A 13,038-nucleotide genomic window follows, 5' to 3' on the forward strand; every position below is an offset into this window, starting at 1 on the left:
CATCGATTCCCACAGTGCGTGGGATCTGCCGGATTTTTTTTTAAATGCGAAGCATTTCTTAGCGAACTTCTGCGACTTTGAGCGTATCTATCTAGCCGCCTACGACTTTGTGCTCTCCTGGCCGTTTCGTTAATCGGATGTATACCAAAATTGGTGTGTCATAACATGGTCTTATTACGAACATAAATGACAGGTCATATCATGAAAATCATGACACGCATGTCATGAACAGCATGATTTACATTCCACGGCCATTGGGCTATTGCGGCCGCAACGTTAATTTCATATATACCAAAACTGGTACGACGTGACAAGAATTCATGACGAACATAATGACAGGTCCTAACGTGCAAATCATGACGCACATGTCATGTGAAGCATGATTTACATGACATGGTCTTGCGGCGCTCGCGGCCGTTTAAATCAAGACATACATAGGAAAACTGGTATGACGAGACATTTCTGTATGACGAACATAACTGACACGTGGTAACATGAAAATCATGACATGCATGTCATGTAAGACATGATTTACATGCCAAGCTCATGGCGCACTCGCGGTCGTTTCGCTAGATTGATATACACCAGAATTGGTATTTTGCGATGTGACTGTATGAAGAACATGAATAACAGGTGGTAGCATGAAAACCATGACATCCATGACATGTATGTCATGATTTACATGCCACGCTCATGGTGCATTCGCGGCCGTTTCGCTTGCATGATATACACCAAAATTAGTATTACGCGACACGACCGTATGACGAACGTAAGTGAGAGGTGGTAACATGAAAATCATGACATGCAAGTCATGTACGACCTGATTTACATGCCACGCTCATGGTGCGCTAGCTGCCGCTTCAGTTGATTTATATACACCAAAATTGGTATTGCGCGATTTGACTGTATGAAGAACATGAATAGCAGTTGGTAAGATGAAAACCATGACATGCATGTCATGTATGTCATGATTTACACGCCACGCTCATGATGCATTCGCGGCCACTTCGCTAGCTTGATGTACACCAAAATTGGTATTGCGCGACGAGACTGTATGACGAACGTAAATGAAAGGTGCTAACATCAAAATCATCACATGCATGACATGCGCGACATGATTTACATGCCATGCTCATGACGCGCTCGTGGCCGTTTCGCTTGCTTGATATACACCAAAATTAGTATTGCGCGACACGACCGTATGACGAACATAAATGAGAGGTGGTAGCATGGAAATCATGACGTGCAGGTCATTACGACATGATTTACAAGCCACACTTATGATACATTCGCGGCCGTTTCGCTAGCTTGATATACACCAAAATTGGTATTGCGCGACGAGACTGTATGACGAACGTAAATGAAAGGTCGTAACATGAAAATCATGACATGCATGACATGTACGACATGATTTACATGCCATGCTCATGGCGCACTCGTGGACGTTTAGCTAGATTGATATGCACCAGAATTGATATTGTGCGATGTGACTGTATGAAGAACATGAATAATAGGTGGTAACATGAAAACCATGACATGCATACCATGTATGCCATGATTTACATGCCCCGCTCATGGTGCATTCGCGGCCGTTTCGCTAGCTTGATATATATCAAAACTGGTTTTGCGCGATGTGACTGTATGATGAACATTAGTGACAGGTGGTAACATGAAAAAAATCACAGCATATCCACGGAGTGAATGATGATGAGTGGGCGAAGCTGCGGAGGTTCATCGGTAAACCGTGAATCTTCCGTGAATTCTGCCCAGTACATCATCACCGACGTGAGATCGGGCGGTATTATGCTAAAGGTTCGATGAGAGTTATGACGACTTGCAGCTCACTTTAATTTTACATGTACGCTGTGAATTTTCATTGTTTAGAAAACCATTGCTTTAGAAAACATCTGGCGTCTTTCGTTAAGCAGCTGGCGTCTTTTCGTTTTGCTTTAGAAACATCTGGCGTCTTTTCGTTTTGCTTTTAGAAAACATCTGGCGTCTTTCGTTGGTTTATTTCATCAATCAACGGCGTTTTGAACAAAAGTTTTATTGTTTAATCACGCACAGGAGAAATCTCACCAGGCACTACCTTGGAGGTAAGCAATGGCTGCTAATGGGAATGAGAGACAGAAGAAGTCGGCTTTTAGCTAACACTTACACTTCTACTTCTACTAACGTTTCCTACTGGAACATGCCAATGGCTGCTAATGGGGAATGAGAGACAGAAGAATTCGGCTTTTAGTTAACGCGCACGCTGCGAATTTTTTATTGTTCAACAACGCACAGGAGAAATCTCCCACCGGCACCACCTTGGAGGTCAAGATCTGGTACTAGCGTTACGATTGGTTACGCACTACGACTACGAGGGACGAACGGGTGCCGCTTTAAGGAGCTTCGCCCCTAAAACCATGATATGCATGTCATGTATGGTATGTTTTACATACTATACTCATGGAGCACTCGCGGCCATTTCGCTCGTTTGATATACACCAAAATTGGTATTGCGCGATGTGTCTGTATGACGAACATAAATTAGAGGTCTTAGCATGCGAACCATGTTATGCATGTCATGTACGGTATGATTTACATGCCACTGTAATGATGCGCTTCCGACCGTTTTGTTGACTGGATATATGGTATGGCATGACATGAGTGCGTGATGAACATAAACGACAGGTCATGCATTGTATATATCAGAATATGCGGCAAAGCACGTGATCTCTCCCACTAGAACCAACGCTGGCGAGGAGGAGCAGGAGAGGTTGATGAGAGCAAATATACGGTGCACTGCGTCAACGTGCTGTCTTTTCCTCTCCTGAACTTCTCCTCCTCCTGCAACGTGTGGCCACGTGGCGTTGGTGGCCACCGACGTAGCCTCTGCAAAGGGCGCACGCCCTTGTTCACAGAGAAGAAAATGCTTTCGTGTTATCACCTTATAAAAATATCCTTCTGGATCAACTGCAACATTTATTTGGGGGGCCGAGGGGGGGGGGGGGGGGGGGGGGGGACTAAGGGAAACGTTGAGAGAATAAACATGTCTCTTGAGCACACCATCCGAAAGTTATCGGTCCTTAATCCTTATCGTACTCGTTGCAACCGTAATCGGACCTTGCCGTTACTGAACTCGATCCGACCGCATACATGTGCATGTGTGTCAACATTTTCTCATCCACTTCTATCTGCAAGCTAAGGGAAACGTTGAGAGAATAAACATGTCTCTTGAGCACACCATCCGAAAGTTATCGGTCCTTAATCCTTATCGTACTCGTTGCAACCGTAATCGGACCTTGCCGTTACTGAACTCGATCCGACCGCATACATGTGCATGTGTGTCAACATTTTCTCATCCACTTCTATCTGCAAGCGACCGTAACCGGGCTCATAAAACTTTTCACCAGTACTTATGATCAGACTTGTAAGGGTTCGAGGACACACTTGGTACGCCGTGAGTTCGAGTCGTTGTTCACATTGTACCACTGTATGTTTCAGATGTATCTCCGATGGAGCCCCGTGTGTTACAACGGAAACGCTTTACGTTTCGACAAAGGGGAGATATCCGCGGGAAGTAGTATAAGAATGCTCGTGCATCAAAAAGCGAAACGATTCAGACTATTTACTGATAGGACAGTGTCAATAATAATTGTTGAGGTTTTACGTACCAAAACCACGATATCATTATGAGGGACGCCGTGGAGGAGCGCTTCAGAAATTTTGACCATCTGGTGCTCTTTAACGTGCGCTTACATCGCAGAGTACACGGGCATCTAGCCTCCATTGAAATGCGACCGCCGCGGTTGGGATCGAACCCGCGACCTTTGAGCCAGCAGCCGAGCACCGTAACCGCTAAACCACCGCGGTGGACACATGGGACAGTTAACTTGCCCCTTGGAAGAAAAAAAAGATTCACAAGTTAGCGTGGCCTATGCTGCTTAACTTTTTGTACCAAAAACTGATCAATTCAAGATACTGTATACCATCACCTCTGGAAGAGCTGTATGTAATTGTGTCGAAACGATTTCACTAGAATAGCTTTCGGCAAGCCGCTGCGCCAGGCTTAGTGTGTTCAACCCAAGCATCCACGGTGACATCTTTGCAACGACGTTAATAGCGCGTCAACTTGCATGCCACATTATTTGCCCAGGTTTGTGGCCCACGTATGTAACGTTTCTCCGTTGCAGTATCCGTCAGTTGTTTAAAGCAAATCAACTTCCTTCTCATCCTGGAACTAGAAACGTAGATTTGACGCATGCTTGTTATCTTACTTCTTGCGAGACAAGCGCAAGAAAAGATGCTGGAGGTTTAGAGCGTCACACATTGCTTGTCAGAAAGCGGCACGGTACATGTTTGGTTTGGATAATGAATAAAGATATTTATTGCGAAAACTTGATGGGGAGAAGTCCAAGGTGCCTTGAGCTCTTGCCACATCTCATGCCGTCAATACCAGCCGTCGCTTATCATGGAAATTAGAAGACTTGAATGGATTACTCGAGTGTGCGTTTTTATTGCGTCTTCCTACCACATATAAAAGAGTCTCTCGGGGACTCCTCGGAAGCGGCGTTAGGGAGAACATGGGATTAGGGTGCATCGATGCTCCGAACCGAACCTGCAACCTCTGGCGGCAAGTTGTCTTTTCGTCCACGTTACTTTCTTCACATATATATCAAAATTACCACAATACACTTGAAACAGTACAATTAGCGTCCCCGATACCTTTCCTGGCTTCATTTCCTGCTGGTTTTCATTGAGGTTGTGCCTGAACCAAGACACGCAATGAAGTTGAATCTCTGCAGACCAGTGGCGTAGTCCTTTCCTAGAGTAAGCGAAACCGAGTTATCGCTGAACAAACTGGGTTTAATCGCGTTCAACGGGAAATCTTTTATCCAGAGTGCACGCTGCCATGTCGTTGCTCGAACGTGCACCTCTTTTCCATTCACCATGACGACACCTCTGCTGCGAGGTTCCGCATGTTGTTCCAATATTAACGCGACAGCGTTGAAGAGCTCGTTTCGCAGAAATTCCAGCGTCGGCGTTGGTATCGGCGTCGTTGGTTGTGAGCGAAAAATCATCATCTTAACCGTGACGGAAAAATCGAGAAAGATGCCAGTAAAGTAAATAATAAATATCTTCGGGTTTGGGTGAGAATCGAACCGAGGCCATCTGCGTGGCAAGAAGGTGTTCTACCACAGAGCCACGCTATTTATTGAAACTGCTTCTTAAAAAAAAAAAACACTATATGAATGTGTTTGTTGTATATGAATGTATGAACATGTGGAAGGTGTCCAATTAATATTGAGTAGCGGAAGCGTAGAATCGCGCCACGCGTCAAAACATGTGAACTGCGCAACGAGTGGGTGTTTTAAAGGCCCACACACTACAAAGCGCTGACATATTTAATCATCATCAGCAGCAGCAAAAGCATCAACAAAGTGAACAGCTGAATAGGTTCGGGTGTTGCCTTACGGACGCGTAGTGGGCCCTTTGCTGATTCGCAAAAGCAAGCAATACGGCGTAGTGGGCACTTAACAACTGTACTTGCAATAGGCATTCTAGAATGGTTTGAAACGGCCCATATTACGCGCACAGTCGTTTGTTTCCTTACGGCACGGCTGATGCACCCAGAACCGAGACTAGGCTAGCACTTGAGAAGGTAATGCGCACGGGGCCCGATTACGCTATCTCGTTCTACTCTAGAAGGCGAGGCTCAAGCAACCTCCAAGTTCTTTTTCATTTTTTAAAGGAAGATATACCGTAGACCACGTGTGAACTCTAATAATTTGTAAAAATCGTACAGTAAACGTATTCCGCTATTGAAAGGACATAAGAAAGCATAAATTGAAGTACAGCGTTTTAGATGTCACCACTGCGATCTCGTTATGTGCAATGTCGCAGAGGAGAAGGCCGATTTAGTTTTGACCACGTCGGGCTTTTGATGAGCACCTAAATCAAAGTGCATGGTCATTTCCGCGTCCCGCCCCAAAGGAAGTGCCACTGCTGACGCGCTGCTAAGGAATACCACCGTCACACCATATGGATACCAGCCTACGTCGTTGCGTAAATCACAGTTCATAGAATCGACGAACAGATTCAAAAAATTTACATTCAAAATTTACGTCACCAGTAAATTCGTGTGTCATGTTACATCAGCGGCCGAGAAGGAAAATGTGGAACTTGGCATTGTGTGAGAAAAGAAAAAAAGCGCTTAATGAAGTACGTCTTCTTTTTCTTTTTTATGGTCCCAGAAACGACTCCAAGAACGAAATATAAGCCACTGCTGTCTAAGTGACTGCTTGAGGGCGAAATCTACAACATTTTGTTTCATTATTATTAAACCATGGAGTTCATAGTTCGCAAACAGCCTAGTGGACTCAAATCGAGGGGCGCTGGGCTGTGGGGCTACGGAATATAAAATGGAAAATCCACCTGCATGTAGCACAACGCCATTAGGAAATCCATATGGCTATCTCATAAAGAACGGCTTATTAGCTGTTCCTTATTATCGGAGCCGCGGAATTCTTTATTAGCTGACGAAAAATTCGTCCTGTCCCTTGATTCGAACCCGGGACCAATTCCTATTCAAATGGTTCGCTCTACCTATTGGGCTGTACGGGAGGCCAGCTCCTCGCCATGTTGAGATCAACGGAATAATCCTGACCACCTGGGTCTCTATAACGTCAACAGGAAGCTTGGTGCTCGACGGTTTTCGTCAGGTGCTCCCATCCGAATACGATCGTGGCTGAGAATCGAAGGCACGAACGACTTCTCAGTAGCGAACCGCCAAGGCCACCCAGCTGACGGGGCTGGTTTCTCTAACGGATTTCTATGCTAGAATAACGGCGCACCCGCGTCGCCTTCAGCCATCGAAGCAGGAACCACACATGGCCGGCTTTACTTGGACGCAGCCAAGCGGCCACGGCTTTCGGCTCGTTCGTGCCTCGAGCCCACCCCGCGGAAGTGAGCCCTCAGAGGGTGATGGTGGGTCCATTGCAACGCGGCCCGTTTGCGGAGTCACGCTCGTTTCACAAACAAGGCTACACGTTGAGCAGCTGTAACTATACTAGCACTCGTGTAGGTGTAAGTGTTAACCGAAGATGCAGAAAGAAAGAAAAATAGCAATAAACACATTCTCTTTCGTGCACTTATCTCACAGTTCTTTTTTGTTCTTTTTTTGCTAAGTGTTCTTTGCGTAGAGCGTAAGAACGAAGGGGCTGTGTGCTCGTCCAAACGAGGGGAAGCAAAGGACCAGTCACCGACGCGTGACGCCGCTCATTTCTTCGCCTTATGTGTATTTTATCATGACGCCCACCCCCGGATCGTGTGTGGGTGCTGTTGTTTCAAAGCACAGCGCATGTTCACCACATGGTCTTTCCAGAGTGGCGACGATCATGTTTCCCTTCTTGCGGGCGTATCTCCTTCTGTACGCTGCCAATAACAAGTGAAGTCTTTCTGCCGTTTTTTTTTCTCGTTTTCTTTTTTTCCTCTAAAGACTTGACACAAACAGAAGAATAGACGCAAGAGCTCCTTCGTGGCTTGCGACATTATGAAAAAGAAAAGAAAACCAGTAATAAATAAGAGCCTGGGTATTAGCTACATGTACGCGTAAGAAGCTCTCGTCGCTTCTCGTCGGCAGCGATGATATCGCTCCATGAAGAATCAAGCAATGACCTCTGGCTGGTGTACAAAATACGCGGGGATAAAAAACACGGCGTTGAAATAAACCACTCTCTCCGCCACGTGCGGCAGCTGAACAAAAGTTCCGCTCTGTGTTGAGCGCTGCGCCGCCTGTCTTCATTACAGTGACACCGGTCGGTGGGCGAAATTTTGCTGCAGAAAGTTGCGCCGCGAGTTTTCTGCAGCGACGATGCACGCTTGCTCGATGGAGTGCCGCATGTTCAAGAAGGATATAAAGCTCTCACAGTGAGCTTTGAAGTTTGCTGGACTTCCAGGGCTGCTTTAGCTCCGAAGTTAGACTGCGCAGTTACCTCTAGTTCCAATGAAAGCAGCTTTAACTGCCCTTGTAAAAAACGATAACCCTTTCAACAATAGGTCGGCAAACTCACTCATGATCGACTCACTCCATCACTCAGACTCATATCGAGACGTGAGTCTGAGTGAGTCCGGGTGAGTAAAGTTTTTGTCAGTCTGAGTCCGAGTGAGCTCGGTTGAGAAAAATTATGGTGAGCCTCAGTCTGAGTGAGTCCGGTTGAGGAAAATTTTGGTGAGTCTGAGTCCGAGTGAGCCCTCAGGGCAAAATATATTGCATGAGTGAGTCTGAGTGAGCTCCAAATTTTTTGCCGGCCTATGGTCCTATATACTGAACTTCAGCATTAATATCGTTCACGTTTCAACTCATGTATATATACTCCCACATACTTCAACGCGCTACCGTTCATACGTCAGCTCTATATTCATTGATCAGAGGCGTGAGTTCCGGAGGGAGAGGGGGAGGAGGTGCCTTGGCCTCCCCCACGCAGACTTTTTCACGGGAAGTTATTGATAAAAATATCTCGTGTGAGTCATCTCTTCTAATAAAAAAGGTCCTTATTGAATTGCAAACTCTCATAACTCGTGTTTGAAGGTACGAGATCAAAGTTGCTAAGCAGAGTGTATCGTTTGTTGTCGTCGGCGCATCTCGACAGTCCGAGCGTAACGGGAAGAATGATTATAAGTTTATTGCACCACGCCTTATATACATGCGCGGATCAGGAGAGCGAAACACAAAGATCACGTGACTGATCGACACGTGTAGCGATATCATCCGATACATCCTCTTTCGTTTGAGAAAACAAAAATAGAACAGTTAAGTTCTTAATAGAAGATTAGCAAATATGACAGTCCACTGTAGAGGCAATGTTCACTGCACGTCACCCAGAAGCTTATCACGACACCTGCACAAAGTTTCTGTCATAGGTCAACCATTGTGGTGACCGCCTTCGTCTTGTTGACCTTCTCAAAGTTGTGGTGGTGCTTGCAGCATTGGGTGCATGTAGGGAACCCGGTCCCCTTATGCCATCTGCAGCTTGTTCGCCGAAGTCCTCACCGCTGGTGGAACCCGTTCGCCTTCGGAAGCTTTCACCGGTCGGAAGTAGGTGTTGCCGGTTGCGGCGGAGCACTCTTCCTTCCTCTGTGACTACGTGGTACGACCTGGGAGTGTTGCAGGGCTCGAGAACTTGTGCTTTGTTAGCCCATGACCTTGTCTTAACTCGAACGGTGTCGCCTGTGTTCAGTGGCGCTAGTGTTCTCCTTGGGGCGTTGCTCTGGCGATGCTTTCGGACCATAAGTTCTGGAACGGCCCGGGCATCCGGCAGCGTCGTTCGCAGTCGTCTTCCTTGTAACACCTCGGCAGGTGACGGGGCGCCCTCCATTGGTGTCGTCCTGTAGGGCGAGTAATCCGAGCCAAAAGTCTTGTTTCGAGTCCGTTGATTTTTTTAGAATCCTCTTAACAACTGCACACCCTTTTCCGCGAGTCCATTTGACTGTGGGTATCTCGGGCATTGAAGTAACGTGTCTAAATCATACCGCTGAGAGAACGCCGCGAAGTCATTACTTGTGAACTGGGGCCCATTATCGGTACAAGTTCAACTGGTATGCCGTACCTGGCGAAGATTGCACTCGCTGCTTCTATGACGGTTCTCGAAGATGTGTCCTTTAAGCAACTCCACCTCGGGAAAGTTTGAGAGCGCGTCATAAAAGCACAAGTATGCCCTACCACCATATTCGAAAAGGTCAGCCCCTACTCGGTACCAAGGCTGGGTGGCGCTGGGCGCATCTTCAGGGGCTCTGTCGGCTGTTTATATGCGTATTTCCTGCTATGATGCGCATTTATGGCACACCGCTTCGATATCTTGGTTCAATCCAGGCCAAAAAACAAGCTCTCTTGCTCTCGCTTTGCATTTGTTCACGCCTAAGTGGCCTTGGTGAATGCGATCTAGCATTTCCCGCCTCATGGTAGCGGGTATTGCCACCTTACAGCCTTTCAAAAGTACGCCTTTAACTTGAGATAGTTCTGCTTGAAATGGCTTCCATTGGCCTTTGATATGCTCCCCGGACTCTAGGCTCTTCAGAACATCCTTAAGCTGTTCGTCCCTCTCTGTTTCTGCTGCCAACCGCTTCCATGTTCGGTCGCTCACTAAAGAAGACACCACACTCACCGCGTGACTTCTACGTCATCGCTTTCGGTTCGTCCGCTTGTCTGCTTGTGGCTCTCGAGAGCATGTCGGCAAGGACAAGCTGCTTCCCTGGAATGAATTGCAAGTCAAGGTCATAACGAAGCAGACGCAGGAAAAAACGCTGAAGTCTTGGCGGCATATCGCCTATTGGTTTTCGAGCAATAGTGATCAAGGGCCGATGATCGGTCTCTGCTATGACTTGGCGGCCGTAAATGAAGTGATGAAATCTTTCGCAGCCGTACAGCAGAGCTAACGTTTCTTTTTCAATTTGTGAATAACGTTGCTCTGTTTCGCGAGCGCTCGTGACGCGTACGCGACCGGCCTCCACGTATCATTGTGGTATTGCAACAAGGCTGATCCAACCCCATTTCGCGACGCGTCGCACGACACTTTAGTTCTTAGCTGAGGATCAAAGATAGATAGCAAAGGTTCTTTGCTCAAACTGTCGCATAACTGCTTCCATTCTTGATCGTGGTTACTTGTCCATTCGAAAATGCGGTTCTTTTTGATCAGGCCCCTCAGTAGCGTTGTTCTTTCAGCGAGTGACGCCAAGAACTTGCCAAAGTAGTTGGCGACGCCAAGCATTCTTTGCACCGCAAGCCTGTCCACCGGCGTTGGCATCTGTAGCATGCAATTTATCAAGGATGGGCTTGGTCTGATGCCGTTTTTGTCAATCACGTCCCCGAGAAATTCTATCTTTTCGACCGCTATTGTGCACTTTTCTGGGTTGAATGTTAGACCGGCACGTTCGGCTGCTCGTAGCACCGACCTAAGGCGCTCATTATGTTCTTCTATAGACGCACCCCAGATAAGGACGTCGTCCACGTACACTCTTACTCCCGGAAGCCCTTCAAAAATTTCATTCAAGGTCCTCTGGAAGACCTCTGACGCAGATGCTATACCAAGGGCAAGCGCATAAACCGGTAGCGGCCGAATGGTGTTGTGAAGGTACAAATTCGGGAGGTTTCGTCATCTAGAGGGATCTGGTGAAATCCCGAGTTTGCATCCAGCCGCGAGAAAACTGTCGCCCCGGCGAGATCTGCTTCAATGTCTTCCCTGCGAGGCATTATGTAATGTTCTCGTTTTATGCACTCATTTATGTTTCGTGGATCAATGCACACTCGGATTTTTCCGTCCTTCTTTCGAACAATAACGATAGGACTCACCCAGTCTGTTGGCTCGGTCACTTTCGTGATAATTCCTGCCCGCTGCATGCGGTCCAATTCCATCTTGAGGGGTTCTTGTAAGGCCACTGGAACACGCCGTGCGGCCTGGACAACGGTTACGGCGCCGTCACGTAACACCATCTTGTATACTCGTTGCACGCACCCGGTTCCGGTGAACAGGTGGCGAAATTCGTCCACGATGCCTTCTTGGCTGCTCTTGGATACGCTGTAAACACGCGGCACGAGTCCCATGAGTTGGCATGCTTGAAGTCCGAGGATCGCTTGGCGCCCCTTCCGGACGACGAAAAAATTTAGCACTGAGGTTGTGTCATTGAGCGTCACCTCGGTACGTATGACGCCGACGTGCTGAATTGCACTTCCTCCGTATGAGCGTAACACGGCGCTACTTGGCTTCAGCGGTGGTTTAGGGCGCATCTTGAGGTAGCACCCCCAAGGCAGCAGATTGCTTGTGCTCCCGTGTCGACTTTTAGGTCCACTGGCACGTTCTCAACTTGAGCTTCCACCGTCCAGTCGCGCTGACTTTTGCCTCGATTTGAAACGTCCAAAATGTCAAAGTTGTCTTCGGAGTCTAGGAGCTCGTGAACTTCCGTGGATGCTTGCAGCATATGGCGAAATGGTTGCGCCTGTGGCACTTCCTGCACTTCATGCCGAAGGCTGGACATCTTCGTGGTGCATGCTCGCGCCCACATCTCAGACACTTCGAAAAGGCGTGTTCTCGCGGGAAACTTTTGCTATTAGGAGCCACGCCCACCGGATCTACTTGCTTCTGTTCGCGCGCCCAGATTTCTTCGTGCGCTGCTGCTGCTTCCGCAGCTTTACATGCCAGCTCTGCCTTTTGCAGAGTCAAATTATTATCTCTTAACAGCTTTTCTCGAAGGTTGCTGTCTGTGGTGCCGTATACGATTTGGTCTCTGATCATCGACTCCTTAAGGCTGCCGAAGTTACACGCCGCTGCCTGAGTCTTCAAGTCCCTTACAAAATGCTCGAAGGGTTCTCCCGCGTCTGGATCCTTGAGCGAAATACATAACGTTCGTGCACTTCGTTAGTCTGTCGGCAAATATGCATCGAACTTCTTCACGACGGTTTTGTAGTCTTTGCTGTCCTCGTCTTGCTGGTATTCGAACGTGTTAAAGATCTCAATGGCTTCCTCACCTGCGATACTTAAAAGGAGTGCAGTCTTTGTCGCTTCCGTTCGAGGCTTGCCACTGGTCTCCGACGCTGTCAAGAAGAACTCGAAGCGCTGCTTGAAGCCCTGCCAGTTCTTGCTGATATCCCCATTAGTACGTAGCGGGGGCGGTGGCTTCACAAAATCCATGTTGTACGTGTTTAGGCCCTTGCTTCACTTCTGACACCATGTATCGTTTGTTGTCGTCGGCGCATCTCGACAGTCCGAGCGTAACGGGAAGAATCATTATACGTTTATTGCACCACGCCTTATATACATGCGCGGATCAGGAGAGCGAAACACAAAGATCACGTGACTGATCGACACGTGTAGCGATATCATCCGATACACAGAGCACCGTTTATGCGAGATATTGGTGTTAAAGAGCATTGGCACCGTGGTAGAAAAAGCTACTTATAGGCTAACCGACTCATGAGTCGACTCACTCAGACTCAGATTGAGCCGTGAGTCTGAGACTGACTGAGTCCGAGGGAATTATATTCCGAGTGAATTATGGCGA

The 13,038-nt window shown here is 47.5% G+C and overlaps 1 protein-coding gene across 1 annotated transcript; it reads right to left on the bottom strand.

Moving 5' to 3' along the window:
- Positions 1–10,163: 10,163 nt before the first annotated feature.
- LOC125758635 (uncharacterized) lies at positions 10,164–11,784 on the bottom strand. The gene is made up of 2 exons (XM_049416047.1): positions 11,333–11,784; positions 10,164–10,235 (listed from the first exon to the last, which is right to left on the bottom strand). The coding sequence occupies exons 1-2, from the start codon at positions 11,765–11,767 to the stop codon at positions 10,164–10,166; spliced, it is 507 nt and encodes a 168-aa protein (XP_049272004.1). The 5' UTR covers positions 11,768–11,784.
- Positions 11,785–13,038: the final 1,254 nt, after the last annotated feature.

This window comes from Rhipicephalus sanguineus, chromosome 5 (assembly GCF_013339695.2).
Source record: "Rhipicephalus sanguineus isolate Rsan-2018 chromosome 5, BIME_Rsan_1.4, whole genome shotgun sequence".
NCBI lineage: Eukaryota > Metazoa > Arthropoda > Arachnida > Ixodida > Ixodidae > Rhipicephalus > Rhipicephalus sanguineus.

What these genes read in the sequence shown, in the direction of transcription:
- LOC125758635 (XM_049416047.1), bottom strand. Translation starts at nt 11,767, where the DNA reads ATGCGCCCTAAACCACCGCTGAAGCCAAGTAGCGCCGTGTTACGCTCA. An exon ending in TGACCGAGCCAACAGACTGG is followed by an intron (nt 10,236 to 11,332) that starts GTGAGTCCTATC and finishes AATTCATTCCAG; the next exon opens with GGAAGCAGCTTGTCCTTGCC.